The sequence below is a fragment of the Apis florea genome, unplaced genomic scaffold, assembly GCF_048593485.1.
Source record: "Apis florea isolate Af1SG1 unplaced genomic scaffold, ASM4859348v1 contig_3068_pilon, whole genome shotgun sequence".
Classification (NCBI taxonomy): domain Eukaryota; kingdom Metazoa; phylum Arthropoda; class Insecta; order Hymenoptera; family Apidae; genus Apis; species Apis florea.
The window spans coordinates 70274-91402 of NW_028256700.1; the positions used below are offsets into that span (position 1 = coordinate 70274).

Below are 21129 nucleotides of genomic sequence, written 5' to 3' on the forward strand. Positions count from 1 at the left end.
TTGATTATACGTTGGTACTATATAGAAGAACGTTGTAGCTAATTTCTTCTTTCAAGAGCACTTGGAAAATCTCACCACTTCAGATAAGTGTTTTTCCTTCCTTGCCGCGTAATACGTCAATCCGACTAATTATATAAGATAACACGAAATGGATATTTAGAACGAAACGTTTCATTTTGTAAATACAATTTTCCCCTTACTTTATTTCTCGAACAAGCAACAGGGAGAGTGGAGGATTATAATAGCAGCGGCACTCTTCTCCACGATAATTCGAAGGAGGAACCACGCGTTATTTCGAACCACGCGTGTTTTTCTAAAAAAGCTTTTTTCCTGGACCATCGAGGGAATTTAGTTTACGAGCTTCGTTTCCAACGAAGAAATTCGTGGTATTTTGGTATATTTCCCCGTGCCGGAAATAAAACAGTATTCTTAGCGGAGACGCGCGGCTGTGTACCGCGGCTTCCGGTACACACGTTCGATTCATTTGTTTCTTTTAGCATACGCGTCCCCAACGTGGAAAGAATCACAAAACGCAAATAGCCGCAAATGACTATGGCCCGCGTCGCATACTAATCGAACACCTATTATGAATGCTTATTCGATCGATAAATATCAAGCTATTTTTCTTTTTTCTTTTTTCTTTTTTTTTTTTTTTTTTTTTGTTTTCTTCCAGTCGAGTTTTCGAAACATTCATTATTACTTTGCACGATGGTATATCGAGATTGTGTATAAGAGGATAAATTTATCAAATCGTAGTTTTTTTTTTTTTTTTCTCTTCTGTTTATTTTGCGTCGGTAAGCATCTCGTCTACACGCTCGGTTTTAACGTTGGTGTTCTCCTTCGTTTCATGTACTTCCCTCGCTTTCAATTTTTGCCTTTCCTCCTCGAGGATCGCTTGCCATTTCTCTTTCGAGCCGCAAAACGATATTGGCGGCAGTGTATCCAGATATTCGTAATATTTGTTCCACTTGTTCATGAAGTACGTGCCCAAGTCGCATTTGGGCCAGGGTTTCACTTTACACAGGGGACCTGTCGTACGCGTAAAATTAACAGGGTGGAGATATCACGAACGAATCGGAATGAATTTGCATTTTCGTCTTTCGAGATATATATATATATCGATCGCGTTTTATTTTTCTAAATCATCCAACTCACCGGTGCAAGAAGTTCGTGGACAGTCGTGCTGTAGCCCATTCCGATGATAGCAGTCGCAATCTATGTAAACCACTCCTGCGTGCAGTTCCCGAGATTTCAGTTTTTTCATATTGTTTGTTCGTTTTTTAGATTTCCCGGTGAGCCTCGACGCCTGTTTCAATTGTTTTGGATTCTGTGTCTATAAAAAAAAATATTCCTCGATTATACCATCGATGTACATCCGATCATAGGACGAGTTTAATTTTTATTCATACGTACACGATAATTCTATCAAGAGTTCAAGTTTAACTTTTATCAAACACTCCCTCTATTCAACGCTAAGTATATTTTTCTAAATCATCGTTCTCTTTTTTCCTTTTTCTTTTTTTTTTTTTTTTTTTTTTTTTTATTTCGCAAAACGACGACGAGTCGTGGCAAGTTTTTGCCGGGGATCCATTTTTTTTTTTTTTTAATTAAAAAAAAAAAAAAAAAAAGGCAGGAAAATTCGAAGACAAATCGTAATTCTAAAGAAAAAAGAAAAAAGAAAAAACGAAAGCCAAAACAGCTTACACATTCGTTTCATTTATTCGATGCATCATACGATATTTTATTCCAAACAAAGATTTCAGGTAGACCGAAACGTTACAATTTCACTTTCGAACGAGCTACAATTTCTTTTTTTTTTTTTTTTTTTTTTTCAAAACGAAGCATCCGTATTTCGAACGACGCGTCCCCTCCCTCCCTCCCCGCGATCGCCCCCGCTACTTTTTCCTCCTGCATCTCAACTCCTTCATCTTCAACTCGATGACGGCGCGCGGTATAGGGAGTTTGCACTGATCCTGAAGGCCGTTCCTCTTCGAACGGCACACCTCATAACGGTGAAGGGTGTTGGGCGAGAAATAATCCCTGTAACGAGTGAGCAATTCTTCCGAACTGATCTTTGGTATCTCCTCCCCCTCCTCCTCACACTCTACCTTCTCTACCCTCTCCTCGCCGCAATCCAACCTCTCCTTCTTCTCCTTGGGCCTGGTGCAATCGTCGGCGTCTGCCGGCGCCTCCGTTTTCCCAACGATCGTGCACGGCACGATCAGGAACTTGTACGTTTTCGCCTTCGCCTCGGCCTCCCTCCTCTTCTCGCGTTTCTCCGTCGTCGTGGTGCACGTCCTCGGCCTCTCCGCCTCCGGGGGGCAAGCGGGGGGCTGCTCGGGCTTCCGGCAATCCTTGTCGTACTTGATCATGCACGACTTGGGCCTTTGCCCGCTCGGTTTGCAGCAATACGCCGGGCACACCTTCCCCCTCGGGTATTGCCTCGTCGTCTTGTCGCACCTGCCCCCCTCCTCCACCCCCTCGTCCCTCCTCTTGGCGGCGACCTGCTGCCTCGCGCAACTGGTCGCGCATCCGGACGAGGTCCGGCACAGGAGCTTCCCCCCGCCGTCCTCCACCATTCCGCCGCCCCCGAAGAGCCCGTTCCCCTCGTCGACCGTGTCCAACGACTGCTGCATTATCCTAGCCGCGGGCCCGTCCTCCACGTTCCTCGACTCCATGTAACCGGAGAAGTTGTCCTCGTGGGGGTAGCTGATCATCCGCGTACGGGGCCCGCACTCGTCCACCTTCGCCTCCATCGTGCTGTGGTGGCACGCGGCCGGCCTCTCGAGGGGGAGGACGAAGGCGTGGGCCGTGGGCCGGTCGGTGTTGCGGGGCACGTGGGTCTCGAGGCACCTCTTGGTCCCGAACGGCGTCGAACGGGTTCCGCCGTTACCTCCGTGGTGGCACTTGGTTATCCTCGCAGTGGCGTGCTTCTTGCCGGCCGTGCAACCGATGAACGAGACAGGCGCCGACTCCTCCTCCCCCTCCCCCTCCACCTCGTTCTCGTCGCATTTCGTTTTGCGCCCTCCGTGGTCCAACCTCGGCCCGTACATTATCTTGGAGGTCGGGTGGACAGGGTGGTTCTTCCCCTTGCACACGTGAAGGGAGGTGACTTTGTTGGAACTGTTGACGGCCGACTCCTCGGAGGGGATTATTATGGCGCGGGCGAACGGACCGTCCGAGCACTCGCGGGACTCCAACGTGTACGCCATCGACATTTTGCCGGCCCGTTCCTTCTCCTTCTCCTCCTCCTCGCACGACGAATTCTTTTGGATCGATTTTATCGGGTCCTTTTGGGGATAGCACGCGATCCTGGGGGAGGGGAGAGGGAAGAAAAAGATCGATCGAAATTTCCAATCGAATTTGAACGAAGAAAAAAAAAAAAAAAGAAAAAAGAAAAGAAATTGAGAATGAAGGCTCGCGTGGGTTGCTCGTGGAAATATTTGTTATCCTTTATCGTTTTCCTTTACCTGGAAGTCGGGCCGGATCTCGAAGCCTGCGTCTCGAGGAGGAAACACGTCTTGGGGTATTTGTTGGCGCATCCCGGTACCTGGACAACGTTTGCCACAGGTTGATCACCTTCGAAGCGGCACTCCAGCAACGTGGATCCGGGCGGGTAACGCGGGCAGCAGGTGGGTAGCGTGGTGGTGGTTTCTGGATTGTCAAGGCCGTGGCGCTGTTGGAATCGAATTACATACACAGCTCGTATCGTCCGCGCCCCTCCCCTGCCTCTCCGCTTTTTTCCACGCCGTTCCTTTCCTCCTCCTCCTCCCCCCTCCCTCCTTTCCTCTTCCTCCCACCGGGAGGAAGTTTACGCTTTCTAAACAGACCGCGCGAAAATTCGATCTCGAATTTCTCGGGGAGGGGGACGCGCGGACTTGGTCGATTGCCGTTTGCACGAGTTTTTTTCGTTTCTTTTTTTTTTTTTTTTTTTTTTTATTACTACTTTTGCATCGCGTGATTAACTCAGCCTCAGTAAAGGAATGATAAAATCAAGTTTGTCAGAAGATACTTAGCGTTGAATATATATACATATATGCACACACACATACACACACACACATATATATATATTCTCTTAGTTGAAAATGATTTTTAGAAAAAAATGAACGAAACTTTGTTGTTGCAAAGTTTGTTCTCGATATACTTACTTCCACTGGATTGCTAGTCCTCGGATTAGTCGTCGGATCGTCAGTGTCGGTTGTTGGAGAAATCCCTATCAACTGATCGTGATCGTCTTTCGTGCTAGAATTGAAATATCGTGAATACGGGTTTTCCAGCGTTGTTGGCGACAACCGGTAGACGCGGGATGGGGAGCGAACGTTTACGAAGTGTCGTTTGAGATTAAAGGAGATTAAAAAAAAGGGGGAAAGAAAAAAAAAAAAATCTATATTTTTCGGCCTCCCTGGAAACGATGGCTCGATTCCAGTGCAACGATTTGCATTTACTCGCGAATTTCGCATTGCTCGTTGTTCAACGACGGGGGAGATTCGGATCGTTCGGATCGATTCGAAATCCGAAATAAGCATGCTGGCCGGTGTCCAGCGCATGCAAATCGCTCGGCCACTCCCCTGTAAAAAGGAACTTGACGTTACGGTGCCAGCTGTGTGTGCACCCTTCTCCTATGCATCCTCCGCATCCTCGCCTATTAGTAATTCCTAACCCCACCTCCTCCCTCCCTCTCTCTCTCTCTTCCTCCTTTTTCAATTGAAAAATACTTCCGAATGGACGCGCGTCAGGATCCATTAGGAGAGGTGTTTAATCGCGTTTAAACGGTGCGTGAATCGGTTTGGGGGAACGTGTCTATTTATTTATTTACATTCTTTCTTCTTTCAACGATACGAAATTATTGAAAGTTGGTAATAATTGGAATTTTGTATAAAAAAAAAAGGGAATTAATTTTAAAGCACGCGCTATATCTTTCCAAAAAAAAAAAAAATGCCTTTGAAATGCCTCGAAGGGATAGAAATTCGAATATTTTGAGAAAGAAAATTAATTATAGAGTGTGTCCTCTGAAATGGGGTACGGATCTGGAAAGATGGAAATTTGAACATTTTGGAAGAGAATTGGAAAATTAATCACAGAATATCGCACTCGGTGTCCTTTAAAATGGGGCAGGGATCTCGAAAGATGGAAATTTGAACATTTTGGAAAATTGATCACAGAACACCGCACACGGTGTCCCCCAAAATGGGATAGGCATCTTGAAATTTGAGTATTTAGGAGAGGAGAATATTGGAAAGAAACGTGTTTGAGCGTGTCGAAGCGAAACAGTGTTTTAGAATATGCGTGATAATACTTGAAAACAAAGATTACGCAACTCGCAGTGCGTAAACAAAGTTTCGATAGGTGAAGTTCGGTGTATGATTCATTTTTCCTCTTTCACTCGTCGTATCAATGCATTCGAAATTCTTGCATCGTTTCCTCATCGTTTGGATTAACCTAACTAACCGATTAACCTAAATGAGCATTCACTTTCGATTAAACAATGAACTTTTAACATTTCCCGTCTGGATCCACGCTCGAGCCTGATCCAAGCATCTAATTTTCTCCAAGATCGAAATAATCAGTACATCTCACGGGATTTCACAAAGAAATTACACTTACATTTCTATGATATTGGGTATATGCATATTTTGAGTTGCCATCGCCATAATTTCATCAACTCGATTTATTGCACCTATTCTGTTTGAATATTGGCGAGACTCGAAAAAACGAAGCTCATAATTTGATTAATTTAATGGAAACCACAAATTGTTTACACAGAGAATTTTTACAATTTCCACATGCTTTTCTACCACTTGAAATTCACTGCATCCTGATTTTCTTCTTCTGTTTTTCTTTTTTTTTTTTTTTTTTTTTTGCAATTTTCTTCTCGACTCGATATCGATAAATTGACACGACTCTTGGACAATTTCAAATGCTATTTATTTGATGCGTGTCCTTCTTCTTCTTCTTCTTCTTCTTCTTCTTCTTCTTCTTCGCTGTTAAGATAACAGCATCGTAAAATTTGTAAAATTTGCAAACAACAGCTGTCGTTGAAACCACATTTCGCAAGATATTTGCACGGCTGTTCTATCTAGTTGGGCAATCGCACGAGTAAAAGTGTGTTTTCGAATACGGATATTATAGAAGCGTATCAATTACGAATCGCGATTCTCCGCCTGCGAACAACATAAATCATCGAAGAACCCATGAACCCCTTTCGACTCGATACGAAATCGGTCGTAAAACCGATCGGCTCGCGACACGAAACTACGCGCAAGGTTAATCTAATTGAAAATATATGTCGCTTTATCGAGTCGTAATTCCTTATCGGTAGCGTCGCAGCCGTGGAAACATCGTGGAGCATCGTGGAACGATAAATTAACCCGTCGAGATTTAAATTAAACCCGTGTCTAGCCATCGGTTGGACAAAAAGTTGAAACAAATAATTCTTAATCGAGCCTCGAATATCTGAAATATGATCGAGATATCGTCTTTCTATAAGCTTAAATAAAAATTCCTTCTTAGTTTCTTAATTTTTCAATCCTATATTGTTCGAAACAACCAAAACAATAAGAATCAAAGAGGGGGCGGATATGTGAAAAATAAAATTTTCACGCTTCGTTATCTATCCGATTTCAATTTACAATTTTCCAAAACATTAGCATTAACACGTCCCTTCGTGCAACGTCGAAGTTGGCAGCATTTTTATCTGGCCGCATGGTAAAAAATGACGCGAGGATTTCGAAGTAGAGCATTGATAAACGTATACGTGCGCAAATGCTTTTCCACAGCCACTGTTACTGTACGGCGATACAAATACGATTCGAGAAGAAGAAGAAACGGTGAGATCGGCGGCTAAACCGTCGCGAGAAGATAAGTGGGCAGGGAAACGAGGGGAACGAAATATCGGTATGGTATACACGCGTATCGATGCCGCTGTTTACCTGTGCAAACAGCGGATCGGGCACGACTGATGCGGTTTCGTCACGGTCGAATGCCGGAACGAAGCTGAAAACTGGCCAACCTTTCGCCACGGCCAACACCTTCCACCTTCAACAGAAGTTCGTTTCGTTTTTGTTCTCTGAATTACCCGGTATTACCTTAACGGTGTAATTTTCGCGAACCAGAGTTCTTCCTCGTTTGCGTTTGAAAATCAATATCGTCGATCGTGGAAAACGAAACACGAACGCGATTGATCCTTTGCAATTTTGGATCTGGTTAAAAATTTCGAAATGCTGGATTCGATTCTTCTTTCTTTGTTGGAGAAGTTTTAGGCGGGAATCTAACGAAATTGGTTTTTGACACAAAATTTTTCGTATTCAGATATTTATCCATTATTAATCCGAAAAAGAGATAAAGTAAAAAATACATTGAGCCCTGTATGAGATTTTCATTTTTCTCGAGTCGTGTTTTATATAACTTACATTTGAAAGAGTAGAAAGGAACCAAATATACAATTACACGCATTCCATCGTAGAGTCCCGGGATGGAAGGTTATACAACAGGTTCGAGACAGCTCGTCGACACAAGATCTCTCTCTTGGTTCAACGAGACACCGATAAATTAGCCGCGTATCATCCCTTTGTCCCTGGTATCTTCTTACGTCCCTTGACGTCCGGTAGGTCCTTCCCATCATCGACTACCGTTTCTCATATCCGAGGCGTACACGAGGCGTACTCCGTCGATAAAAGCGGCGTGGACCAACGAACTTGGAGGTAAAATAAAAGAGAGAAAGGAAGAGAAAAACAGGCGAGGAGGAGACACGCATCCCCCTCCCCATCTCCTCCCTTCCTCCGTCCGTGGAAGGCGGCATCGTTTTTCTTCCCACGCACGACCCTCTCCGTCCGTTGTCCCTTAATCTGTTCGCAACGGCGTCGTTTAATCCGCTCATAAATCCACAGCTTATTTTCTGCGAGCTATGGCTCCAGCTATATAGGGGTCGGAATTAAGACAGCGAGAGACGTTCATTGCCGGCGTTAATAGAATATGCAATGGAATGTGCTTTCTTTTTTTCCCGTCTGATACAGAAATTGCCTCCCTCTATGGGCTAAAACAGACTCGATTCCTCTACGACGAATTTTCGCTGGAGAAGAAGATACGTCGCGTTATCCCCACCGCCGCTGCTAGATTGGACAAAGGTACGTCACGTGACCAGCTTTCTAGCAAGACGTTGCACGCGTCACGTGACGTGCGCTACTCCCTCTACCATTAACTAGAGATTCGAGATGCCTCTGTGGCGAATTTTCTCAGGAGGAAGTATATGACGTCGCGTTATCCCCGCTGCCACTGCTAGTTTAAACAATAGTACGTCAAAGTTGTGTTAAAACGTTGCATCGTGGTCACGTGACGCGCACGATACCATCCTATTCCATCTATCGCTAAAAGAAGATCCGATTCCCGTGCGACGAATTTCTTCGAGGAGGAGAATTCGTGACGTCACATTGTCCACAGTTCCATTGCTAGATTGGACAAACGCACGTCACGTGACCAGTTTTCTGCCAAACGTTGCATCGTGAGTCACGTGACGCGCACCTATTGCTAAAAGGCATTCGATTCGATCTGCGATGAATTTCTTTAGAAGGAAATATATATGACATTTTATTATCTTCACTGCCATTACTAGATTAGATAAAGATACGTCACGTGACTAGCACGATATTACAGCTACTCTCTTTGTTATTAAAAGTATCTCACTTCCATCGAGAGCGGAATTTCCGTGGAAGAGGAACGTTTGACGCTATAAAGATATGTCACGTGACCAGCTTTCTATCCCCTCTACTACCAAATAAGATTGCACTTCACTGTGGCGAATTTTCTTCAAGAGGAAATGTATATGACGTCGCGTTAGTCGTTGCTGGACTAGACAAAGGCACGTCACGTGACCAGGTTTCTACCAAAACGTTTCATCGTGTCGAGTACCTTCTCTATCATTGAAAGAGATTCGATTCTTCAGAAGGAAACGTACGACGTCGTGTTATCCCCATCACCGTAGATTAGGCAAAGGTATGTCACGTGATCAGGTCCTACGAGACAACTGTACGACGTCGCATTATCCCCACTACTATTGGATTAGACAGAGGCATGTCACGTGACGAGCACGCTATGCGCCATCCCTTTTTCCACTAAAAGCTATTCCGTTCCACAGCAGAATGAGAATATTATCGTTTTATTAGATAGAGGCACGTCACGTATTATTCTTCTTCTTCTTTTGCAGAAATTCGAAGAGGAATTGAACCACTTTTACCGATAGAGAAACAAACTGGTCGAACTCGTGCCCGTTCGACGGTTATTACGTATCAGATACGTGTACTCGATAATTACAATGATGTCGCTTGTCTCGAAACTAGGTTTTTCGTACGATGAGAATTAATAATTAATCGTGGCACGTGGCTGGTCGTCGATGACGATAGGAAATAGCGATAGCGATGGGATGAACTCGTTTTTTTTTTTTTTTTTAGATCGTGGATAGAAATTAATTGAGGAGAAATTGGGATCGAGGTTAATGAGGCGTGAGAAGGGGTTTTTAGTAGGGATTTCGTCGAAGATTTCGACGTGTTATAATTTACGAAAACTAAACTAAGTAAATTCATTTGTAATCCGGATTTCGGCTTATCTCTATATACCCTTTAGATAACAAAAGCGAGCTTGGGTCGACGAAAAACCCTATCATAGATCGTGACTTAAACAAGCTTGCATCAACGAAATATTCTATTACGCTTGTTCGTGTAGGAATAAATTTTAATTTCGCAACGTGGACAACGCTCGAGATCACGAGAGCGAGCCACGTTAATTATATCGATATTCATCGTGATACCGACCAGCAATGGTAATTGTGCGCGGTTTCTGCGAATCGATGCCTGCGAATTGTTCGATCCTCTTTCTTCTCTCCCTTCAGCCGCTAATGACTCGTGGAATTTACTTGCTTGCGTCGAGACGCGTGTTTTTACGCCAGACTCGTCGCTTTCCTCGTTTTTTCGGGACTGGTCGCGAAGAGTGGTGTTAGTTTCTCAGGGCGACGGATGATAGGAACGGATAATTAGAAACACTGGATGTGTCTTGCTTACGCTACGGATTGCCTCAGATTTGTTTTTAATTACTGGGAAGCTGGAAGATTGAGATAATGTAATATTTATTCACGATAGATTAAGACGATCGATTCGTTGCTTGCAGATTCTGAAGAATTTCGTTATTGAATCGGAAGAAATGGGAAGAAGTAAAATGGAAACACGTAAAATCCACGCAATTTTAAGGCAGAGTCGTAAAATGCTAGTCGAACGTTCCAAGTGCTTGCAATCTGACCAACATCTGACGACTTTCCTGCTGGCCTTTTGTGCTCGTCTGGCGCTTCCTCTGCCCTCTTTTCCCGATTGATCCGACACAAGATCTGGTCCATAAGACAGAAAGAAAGAGATTTTGTCGACAGACGATTGAGGAAGGTCACGATTGATCATTCTACTCTTCTTCTTATTATTATCATTATTTCAACGGTTGAAATAAGCATTTAGAAGAATTCTCGACGCAGAAGGAAATCGATAATGGAAAAACTTCTTCTGCGTATCTTCGTCTTGAAAAACTTAATCGGAAACTGAACTAAACTTTTTCTCCAATTCTTTTCACGTGCGTGGTCTTGAATCGTAGGTGTCGTGTAGGGATCAACGTAATCGAGCGAAATTACATTCTGAATCGAAATCCTCGTCATCTCGTAATTATAGAAATTGAGGAGGGGAAATCATCATCCCATCCTCGATCCTTTAGGAATATATTTCCACGGATAGATTTCGATATCTATTTATGAGTAGAAAAATCTTCGTTTTAACAAGAAATTAATTAATCCCTCCTCCCATTAATCTTACCGTGCAGAGGAAAAAAGGAAAACGGTAATCGTGATCATCCTCGTTCGAGCACGAAACAAACTCGAAGCTCGTAACGAACGACAGAGAACCTCTTCTTCTTCCCCGGCCGAGGAACGGACTCTCCACTCGACGAGAAAAGGAGGAGGTGGAGGGGGAGGGGGAGGGGGGGAGGATCTCGAAGAAGATGGATAAGAAGGAACGTCGCGTCGTCGTGGAACGCGTGGCGAAAGAAAAAGGGGCGTATAAAGGGCGGAAGACGGAGGGGCAGGGAGAGGGGCGAGGCGTGTGTCGAATGAAAAAGAAATCCGTGACGCACGTTTTCCCCGCGAAGAAAAAGCAGGATCCAACAAGCGGCTGCCTCGTGGCTTTCCTCGTTGGCCGATCCATCGCGCGTGCGCATTACAAGCGGCGCCCTCCATCGCTTTATCGATCAGAGATCTTCGTGGAATCGATCGATCGATGGAACAGAACTAGGCGTCGAATTGTAATTGTAATTACAAAAGATCAAGGTTCTTCTCTCAGATATTTTGATTCGATTGGAAGATGGTGTGTTTGATGACGCGATTTTAAATTTATCTTTGCATTTTTTTCCTTTTTTTTTTTTTTTTTTTTTTTTTGCATTTTTAACGAGCATCGGAACGATTTATGCATATCGTTGTGAGAAGCGAATCATATTCGCGAATATTATGAGAAATGTGTGGTAATTTCAACGAGGAATCGTTGTTAAGGAATTTTGATCGATGGAGATGGTTGGAATCGCTTTAAATATTGGAAATTTTATTACTGTGATTCGTGTAAATAACGCGTCAGACGAGTGAAATTAGATAAAGTAGTAACAGAGACAGTATTTTCAATTTATTCGATTTAAATTCTTTATTAATTTTTAAGATTCAGTCTCTTTAAATTCACCAATTTTTTAAATAAATTTTATGGTAATTATTCGTCCATAAACTTTATCAATTCGATTATCAGCATAATTTAATCTTAACACTTTTATCGATAATTTTTATTGTTTCTTCGCTTGCGTATTTTCCCAATTGAATTTGATTAAAAAAAAAAAAAATGAAAAGATTTACCAATAATCATAATTCTATCCTTTGGATTAATAAATACTCTTGCCAGAACGGTAATTCGAATTTATTCACCGAGTTTTTTCTCATTCCTAACGGGGTTAATTCGACAAACAATTATAATTAAATCCAATAAATCCAGTCGAAAATTTGAATCGCGTTGTAAGAAGTCGGCGAATTAATTAACACGGTATTAAGCGTTGAAGGGGGCGGCGAGGGGGATAACGCTGACGTAAACGGGGCCGCCCACCGGCGAAATTGAAATTTAAATGACACCCACCGCTCGTGACAGCCTCGAGTAGCGAAGAGAATTGAAATTTAAATGGCACCTGTTCGCGGGAAGCGTCCGGTGGACGACACCTCCCGATGAAATTTAAATCGGCCGATTGCTCGAATCGATCTCGACGGGCGCAAGTTTCGTCGGATCGGGGACCGTGAGATTGATAATAATTTAGAACGCTCTGGTGACCCGGTTGAGGTCTGTTCAAACAGAGCCAACAACAAGTCGCCATGTCGTTGGAATTGAAATTTAAATTGCAATTGATTTTAGACGACGTGGAGTTTGAAAATCGATTCGTCGATGATTCGTACTCTAATACTCTAAAGATAAAGGCTAATCTCATTGTCCAAGCTTTCGCGAACTTGTTGGTCGTAAATCTGGACAAATCGAGATTAATCTAAAAAAAAAAAAACGATTGACTCCAATATTCGTATTCGAACAATGGGGATATCGCGCGAATAAAATTGTACGCGTGTTGTAATAAGGATAATCGATAATCTCCATTATTTCTTAATTGGCCGTTCAATTTCAATCCGATTTACTCTAATAATTGCAGCAACATCGATGAAACTCGTGGCAGCCTCGTTTAATAACAACTCGAATCGAAACGACACACACCCACCGTCGTTAATGAAATAATTGAATAATCCTTCCCTTTTTCAAAACCAGAAACCCACAGAATTTTTCCTCAGAATTCTGAGGAATATAATCACGCGCGACTGTCACGATTTTAAATTGCGTAACGACACGTATGTACTTGTACATTGCATTCATTGGATTACGATTAACACCGATTCGAGGAACAGTATGTTGCAAGGCAAAAGAATTTGATAAACAAAAAAAAAAAAAAAAAAAAGAAATACTTGTTTCGAAACGCTCGAATGTGATTTTTCTTTAAATACACGAACTTTCGTATTTTGAAAAAATAAATGGCGAACGATAGTAGAATCACGATACAAATCGAACTACCTACTTTCTTCGGGAAATGGATGAAACGTTTCACATAGGAGAAAGTCGTTTACGCACAGTCGATGTGTGGAAATCGTTTCGTGAAAACGAACGATTTTACAGAAATCGACAATTATTTTTTTTCTCTCTCTCTCTCTCGTACGACAGGATGCTAATCGACAGTATTTGCTCCAGTTTCTGCGGAAACGATTGCGATCTTAGATCCGGTCCTGAGTCAGCCTGAGTGCCGCTGATGGTGGTAATAGGCATGAATGGGCAGATATTTTCCTTTCCTTCTTTTTTTCTTTCTTTTTTCTTTTTTTGCTCGTAATGATCTCTCGGCAAGCGATTCGAGCCAAAGGAAATATCATTTCTGTCGTTTAGAAAGACGCGGAAAGATGTTGCGTGTAAATGTTCACGATTTTACGATGCAACTTAACTTGGCACTGATGCGCCGATTATCGTCTAATCTGCGATTCTCGAAAGCGTCGTTTCCCTGCCACTGTGTGGACACCGACGATAATTTTATCGGGCATCCCAACGTACGAGAGAGGAGGACAGATATCGCAATAAACGCGTGCAACATCTGTCTCTTTCTTTCGCGGGATGGAGATAGAAAAAAAAATTAACTGACTTTTAGTAGAGTAATAGGAGTTGACAAACTTGAAATATAAAGTTTAAAACGTTTAAATTTCACTCGCAAGTATGGATAATCTGTAATTTTCGTTTGTCGAGGAACGAATTGGTTAACGATCGAGGATCGTACTTCTTCGAATTCTTTCTGATCAACAATACGAGAATATTGTTAGAGATAAAAATCTGACACAAGTTTGTTACTTTTGCTGACAATTTTACATCATAATCAACTTCTTTGAATTCCTGCACGACTCGCCATTAATTTATTGGAAATCGTATATTATTGCCTATTGATCAAGTAAACATTATTTTATTTCAATTGCTCGAAGATATTATGCGCCTATTGAGCGTGATACAGTACTTTTTTAATTAAGCCATTTAATTTATTGGAAATCGTACGTAACGTAGATCTGATCGAGTCATTCCGGGATGATAGTTTTACTTTACTCGTACAATCGAAGATATTACGCTGCTGTTCGCCATTTAAAAATATCCGCGAGCGCGAACTGTACACTCGAGCTGGAAATATATCACTTTTTCTTTTCCCGACGCATCGAATTGTTTGATCGCGCGTATTAAAACGATCAAAGTCGTCCGTGGTCGTCGTTTAAATATTATCGACAGCGAGCAAAAGCGAAATTTAATCTGCATCGAGTCTCGATGATCAGAGTCAATCGCGGTTATAAATTGAGCTCGAGTCGATAATTAGGGTCGATGCTTTTGGAAATTTTGAATTGAGAAAGAAAATTTGAAAGAATCTAAATTTTCATGGTCATCAGGCAATATCTTGTATAATAGAGTTGATTGTCGAATTTCTGAAGCGAAGTCGTGTGATCGATGAAATGGCACAATTATTATTACGTAAAATAATTGGAATTGGCGTAGGAAATTTTTCTTCGTAATGTTCCAATTGTATCGCGATAACTGTTCATTCAGAAGTGTAAAGAAAAATACGCTACGAAGGAACGCATGACTGGGCAAACCTAACCTAAAGACCGAGCGAAGTAATTGATATACAGTATCGATAGTTGCCACGTGACGTGAATTTCATCCTTATAAATCGCAAACGGAATCAGATTCTTGCATTATACGACGACTCGAAGAAAGATACACGTCGTCACAACTTCTCTTAAATAGAAGCTTGATCGAACGTAATGGGCTCCAATAAGGATGAAATCAAGTTCAATGTAACTTGAGAATCCGAATCCATTTAGGGGACTACGTGTTATTTTGTTGAATGGCGAAGCGATTGGAAACGAATGAATGCGAAATTGGAAAAATGAAATTTATTGTCAAAGTGATTTAAATTTATTTTACAATATCGCATCATTTTGATTTCGATTTCACTTTGTCGGATTTTTTTTTTTTAAATTTATTTATTAAAATATAAAACAACAACATAAAATAACATATACAAAATGTTAATTAATTTTCTCGTTCGTTTTTTCACGTCATAAATTTTCATATTAATCAGATGTTTTGCAAAGAGTTTTAAGTTGCAAATATTTTCGCATCACACTGTATAGTAGTTCACCGTTTCGTAATAGAATAATCATTAATTCATAAGCGCTAATATACGAATATTTCTCGATTGAATCAACTTCGTTCCGATTGCACGCAAAAATTCATCGTATCGGTGAAAGGTTAATTATAAAAGTTCACGTTCCCTCGCTAGATCTCGCGCGGTCACTTTCAAACCGCAGACCAACATTTAGTATCTTATCTACCATACCTTTTAAAATTCTCCCACAATTCTAATTAGTACAACGAAAGAATCTCGCTAATCGCATACCGCGCAGATTCTTCCCATCCTGTCCATGTTAAACGAGAGAAATGAAAAAAAGCGGAACAATTCGTTTATTCAATATTATAAATAACATTTTAATTAACGTTAGAATGCTATATAAATAAAGAATGCCACGAATGCTGTTCGGGATACACGCTTGATTCGATCCTTATGCTCGGCTCGAATGTACGAGTCGTCTCGAGTTTTCCCGAAACGACCGCCAGAGGCGCTCTAGGTTACGTTCGGTAGAGGCTCGAACAGATAGTCGTGAAACCGCCAGTCGTGCGGACGATTGTGTGTCGTTGCTCCGTTTCTGTTTATATATTCGTTTCGTTCGCCGCGATACGTGGCCGTTTCCACGCATCGTTCGAATAATAGTGATTAGTGCCTCTGTGCTTGGAAAAAGGGAAGCAATATGTCGTCCATTCATCCTAACTGTTCGCGCGCATTCCTTGAACGCGATGACGGCCACGCCGGACCACGAGCAAACCCGATCTTGTCGTAGTGAGTCAGACCCTTTTACTTTTCTTCGTACCTCGTGCCCGGTCGACCACTTCGAGTCCTTTCTATCCGTGAGATCGTGTTCGACGTATCTGTGCTGTACGGGACAAAAGGCAGTTCTCTCGTTCGTATTCCATTCTTTCGAACGCGCGATTCGTTTCGAAACGAATAGTCGAAGTCGTGCCATTCGCGTATACGTGTCAGTCAAAAGTGTTACGTGCATTTCTGAAACCATTTCCCTACACATTTGACTACGAGAAATAATGTGCATTTTATACATCGTTGTGTGAACTATGCGGTGTACTGTTTATACGAAGTACACGTTTGTGTATCGTTGTCGGTTACGATCGATCGAAAAAAGGCAAGTGCTACGAAAAAACGCAAACTCGATGATTAACAGGTGCCATTCGATAAACTCGTTCGTGAATAATCGTTCGTAATCTTGGAATTTGTGGATTGAGCGTGTAATATGGTCGGAGGATCCACCAATCGGTTGATCAACAGAGGTCACCGGTGACGACTGTCGAGCGAAAACATTGGTCGATAATAAAAACACGGCTTATACGGTTCAACGCTTAGCATTATCTGTACATGGCAGTCCGTGTACATAGCGAGAAACGACCGTTGTATGTTTTTCTCGATACACGTGCTTCTGCGTGCCGCCCAGTACGTCGCCATCTATATTTAGTGGCATCGTTCGGAGTGAGAAATTCGTGAACCCCTCGATCGTTGCGCATTCCTCTCGGTCCTTCGAAATCTCTTTGCCTCGCTTTCTCGCACACGAGGCGTGAAGAAGGAAACGACGTAAGGTGAATTTAAGCGAACTCCATCGATTGCTGGACCGATGGCGGTATATAACTCCATGGTGCATTTGAATAAACTTTTCTCGCGGAACTCGGTAGAATGGTGAACGCGTAACACTTTTTAACGATTCAATGCGGCATAAAGGTGCATCCATAACGCTTGCGTAACGCTTGTTTCGAACGCGTCGACACGGACGAGTATGAAACGATTGTCGTATAACTACTAGTCATTTGAAACCGTGAAACGTGACATGTAAGGGCCGAAGACATGTTGAACGCAGAGAACACGGACGGGTCACCGAAACGGAGATCGACCTTTTACGTTTCTTTAGATAACGATACCAGACAACCCACGAAAATTCCAAAAACGATCAATTCCGATTCCGACAAGTACGTTAACAACACTTTCCCCATAAATACCTCGAAAACGATACCGAACATAATTTTAACCCGTACGTTGAGCAGCAACGACTCGTTGCCGAAGCGCGTGGAGGATTCGTTCCCCGAGTCTCGAGGCAAGGTGCAGTCTTTGACGAAGATATTCGAGACCCCGAAGGGGGATCAAGTGACGAATGGACCGGAGCAGAGGAAAAAGGTCGAGAGGACCAGATCTTTCAAGACTATCGAGAGGTTCCAGAGTCGATTCACCGGTCGAAAAGATACGAGCAGGAAAGACAATCGTTTGAATAACACGATAGCGTGTTTCGAGGTGGAGGACGAGGATTCGAAGAAGAAGAATTCGGAAACGGATAAACGTTCGAAGAATCACGACCATTCGAAATCGAGCAGCGCTGTGAAAATTAACAATTCCTCGGAATCGAGCAGGATAAAACAGAGCAGCGGCACCACGTTCACCAACTTGTTGATACGTAGAACTCACAGCACCAAATTAGCGAGAAGCACGAGCACGTTGGTGAAGACGCCTGGCAGGCACGCGTCGGTCGACAGTCCTTGCAGCGTCGCGACGCCAGCCGCAAAAAGCGAGAATCATCATCGGTCGAGTAGCGAGAAATCGAAGGAAGACGAGACACCGGACGATTCTGTCGCGGATAACGACGAGGGAACCGAGTCATCCGTGTTCGAGGACGCCGACGCGGACGCTGGGATACATTCAGGTAGGCGTGCCGTGCGTAAAATATCCACTTCGTAATTAGAATGAGAATCATGATTCGCGACAATAAAATTTTTCTATGATGATGAAATGCGGACGATGGTCGGTTGAAGATAAAGAAAGTTAATCGAATGCGCGTAATTCGAACGTGTTAGAGTCGAGATAAGTTTCTGTATATCTTTATCGAAAATATCTTTTTTGAGTTGGTTTTTTTTTTTTTTTTTTTTTTTTGCGCGTTCGAAAGAAGATATAAATATTCTATAAAATATTTCTCTCTTTTTTTTTTTTTTTTTTCAAATATTTTTTATACAAGATATACATATGTTAGGTCTGTCTGTCGTTAAAACGTTTTATATTCCTATTTTCAATGTTTAAATAACGACAGAGAGCAAAGCAATATTCGATATAATTACTCGTATTTAAGAAGGACCGATATTTCTACCATTAATCGCGGTTATATACAATGAAAGATATTCAGAAGGAAATGTTCATTCGTGTAATTACCGAATGAATTGCTCTGAGCCATTAATGGACCCTTTACTCGAAAAAGATATACATGTTGTTCGTAAACACTGTTATATCATAAAATATTTTTGTATTGAGTATTCCGTTTTTAATATCTTTACATCTATTTATTTAAAATATTTTCCAAGATTTAACAACTTCCTTACCTATTATCTCGTAGAATTTTATTTACAATTTACTCGTAAAATTTATTATACTCGCAATTCGAACCGTACTATAAATATACCACGATATACGTAATATCCCCTTATACGCTTGTCTTCAAACCTTTTCTTCCACTTTTGCAACCCCCCTCCTGGACATTTTCTCAAATTTCTATAATACATAATTTTCTATATATATATATATATTTGTCGATGAAATAAAATTAAGAAATAACTCGTGTACATATTTCTCGAATAAACATTTTAACGAAATTTCATCATCCTGGACGAAGAAAGATGGCGCATAATGTATTGAAAGCGAAGAAGCACCACTCTGAGTAACTGAAACTTCTCTCTGGCATGGAACGACGCGATTTTCTTTGAAGGAACAGGCGAGAGGATCGCGATTCGTGATCGTTCTGCCCTTAATTAAGGCAGAGCCGTTCTCGTCGAGAGAAATAAAAAAAAGAGAGAGAGAGAGAGAGAGAGAGAGAAAAACGAGGCCTCGCCAAGCAATTTCTGGCCAGGTAACGGGACCCGCGTGAATTCGTCGCTCCGGGATCGCGTATTTCGATCGCTTCCTCAACTTGATTTACGAGAGCATCCCTCGCAGCCCTCTCGTTCAACCGCGATTTTCGACTTTCTCGTTGCGCGAATTCCACGGATTTCTCTACGTTTACCGTGACTGTGCATAACTTTTTCCCGTCTTATCTCTAAGATTCGTCGAAGCGTAAAAATTTTTCGACGGATTCTGAAATCGCAGTCGTTCTGAATACCTTTCTTTATGGAAAATTTCCTCGAAATCTCTCTCTGCCCGAGATCCTTCGAAGCGTGAACAATTTTCCGATAAATTCTACGAAGATCCGAGATTTTTTAATTTTTCAAAAATTTTTCAAATCTATAGAAAGAATTTTCTGGAATATTGAAATTTTTATGATTCTTCTCGAAATTTGTTTTAAAAAACGTAAATATTTCTTTCTTCGACGAGAATTTTTCCACGAAATTCCCTGTTCAATACTTGTTGAAAGTTCAGGATGAAAATATATAATTGGCATAAATGGCTAACTGTTACGAAACTGTTGAGAGGATTTTTGCTCGAGCTGGCAGGAAAAAAATAGAGAAAAATTTGCATTTACGGGGAAGCAACACCTACCACTGGACAAGCATCGTGTACCTAATTGAATTTCACGGGGAATTAACTTAATTGATCGCCTTTAATAATGCCAGCCTCCCAATACTAAATATTTATAAACCTCTCGACGTAACGGGACTAGCTAGCAGGGTTAACGAAGGTCCCCCGGTGAGATAATCTCAATTAGGGGACATTTTCTTCCCTCCTCTATTTCGGTACTTTCGATCCAATCCCCAGAGTTCAAACTTAGAGGGCGTTTAAGGCGTTCTATTTCAGAAATCAGACCGAATTTATTATTTCGAACGAGATGGATGGATATGATATAATTCAATCTCGATGATTCGCAACTCGAATTTTCCATTCAGGAGGCCATTTCCACGGAGGGTTTCTCGTTTACCCGGAACTTGCATTAAGGAAGACCTACTTATGCGGTAGCCTGTTTCAGCCACCTGCCTTACAAAACCCGGGCGAAAGAGAAGGAGAGAGAGAGTTATTTGGGCAGTTGGTCCAAAAGATCTCGTACGATTCTTCCCTTTGTTAGATTTCCTTCGCGACCTTTTAAGCCGCGAACCCTTCGCCTCGTCTTTTCGATAATGGAGCCGAGGCTGGAATTCAAGTAGCTCCGTGCTCGGATTATTTTTAGAGTACTCCTCAACTTTTTCATCCGAAAAGGAGAACGAAGGTGGAGAGTGGGGAAAAAAAAAAAAAGAAAAAAGGGGATCGATCAATGAGTTTCGTAATAATTTTTATCTATATATATATATATATATAATTCTTTAAAGAGGATGAATCATTATTTACGATTCATGACGCAACGATTCGATATCTGGTTTAATCCCATAAATCGACTTAATCGAAAATCCGTTTGGAAGAGAAAAGAGAGAGAGAAAAGGAAGGGGAGGAATATCTAAAAATATTTCGACGAAAATATGAAAGAAAAAACCCGAGATAAAATATTTTTCCTCCGATATGCAGTTTATTTTCGCAACAAAATGCTCGGCCCGTTAACGTCATATTTTTCACCTCGAAATCGAACATCGCTCGTCCGAGCAGAGTTAAAACAAATATTTCCGCGCGTAAAAAAAAAAAAGAAAAATCTCCATAAACCACGAATCACACGCTCTACATACCCACAACAGCACAATTTGTTTTACAACACGACTCCAATCCCACCAATGGAATATGAATTGAAAAGTCAATCGATCAAATCTCGATCTTTAATCGTATTATAAAATTAAATTTTGAAACGAAGAAAATTTTTCCATTTTCCATCAATCGAATTTCAAACGACTTTACACTCAATTTTGTGAATCGATTCTTTCAAATTTGCAATCCGTTCGAACAATATATATA

At 41.8% G+C, this 21129-nt stretch overlaps 3 protein-coding genes across 11 annotated transcripts in view; 1 reads left to right on the forward strand and 2 right to left on the reverse strand.

Annotated features, from left to right (window-relative positions):
- raskol (Ras GTPase-activating protein raskol) overlaps positions 1-21129 on the forward strand; it is a 134198-nt gene that overhangs the window by 45880 nt on the left and 67189 nt on the right. For 4 of the 8 annotated variants that reach the window (XM_086908335.1, XM_086908338.1, XM_086908337.1 and 1 more), the window contains exon 1: positions 15842-17980. The exons of the other annotated variants lie outside the window; for them this stretch is intronic. In XM_086908335.1, the coding sequence (XP_086764461.1) occupies positions 17134-17980 (847 nt within the window). In that variant the 5' untranslated portion in view covers positions 15842-17133. Of the gene's footprint in view, positions 1-15841; positions 17981-21129 lie in introns of those variants that run through there. 8 annotated transcript variants of the gene reach the window in all.
- LOC147657583 (uncharacterized) lies at positions 757-1877 on the reverse strand. 2 transcript variants are annotated; one of them, XM_086908330.1, is made up of 3 exons: positions 1414-1877; positions 1156-1333; positions 757-1029 (listed from the first exon to the last, which is right to left on the reverse strand). In XM_086908330.1, the coding sequence occupies exons 2-3, from the start codon at positions 1262-1264 to the stop codon at positions 782-784; spliced, it is 357 nt and encodes a 118-aa protein (XP_086764456.1). In that variant the 5' UTR covers positions 1265-1333; positions 1414-1877; the 3' UTR covers positions 757-781. The 2 variants fall into 2 exon arrangements, with proteins under 2 accessions (XP_086764456.1, XP_086764457.1); XM_086908331.1 differs by having other exon boundaries at positions 1705-1823.
- LOC147657584 (uncharacterized) lies at positions 1701-5838 on the reverse strand. Its single transcript, XM_086908329.1, has 4 exons — positions 5608-5838; positions 4152-4245; positions 3471-3676; positions 1701-3312 (listed from the first exon to the last, which is right to left on the reverse strand). Exons 1-4 carry the CDS (start codon positions 5652-5654, stop codon positions 1896-1898), a joined length of 1764 nt encoding a protein of 587 aa, XP_086764455.1. The 5' UTR covers positions 5655-5838; the 3' UTR covers positions 1701-1895.

Excerpts from the sequence above, each read along its gene's own strand:
- LOC147657584 (XM_086908329.1), bottom strand. The coding sequence starts at position 5,654 with ATGGCGATGGCAACTCAAAATATGCATATACCCAATATCATAGAAAT. Across the intron at positions 4,246-5,607 it reads ATACCCAATATCATAGAAAT|CACGAAAGACGATCACGATC; the intron begins GTAAGTGTAATT and ends TTTCAATTCTAG. Across the intron at positions 3,677-4,151 it reads GGACTAGCAATCCAGTGGAA|CGCCACGGCCTTGACAATCC; the intron begins GTAAGTATATCG and ends CGATTCCAACAG.
- LOC147657583 (XM_086908330.1), bottom strand. The coding sequence starts at position 1,264 with ATGAAAAAACTGAAATCTCGGGAACTGCACGCAGGAGTGGTTTACATA. Across the intron at positions 1,030-1,155 it reads TCCACGAACTTCTTGCACCG|GTCCCCTGTGTAAAGTGAAA; the intron begins GTGAGTTGGATG and ends CGCGTACGACAG.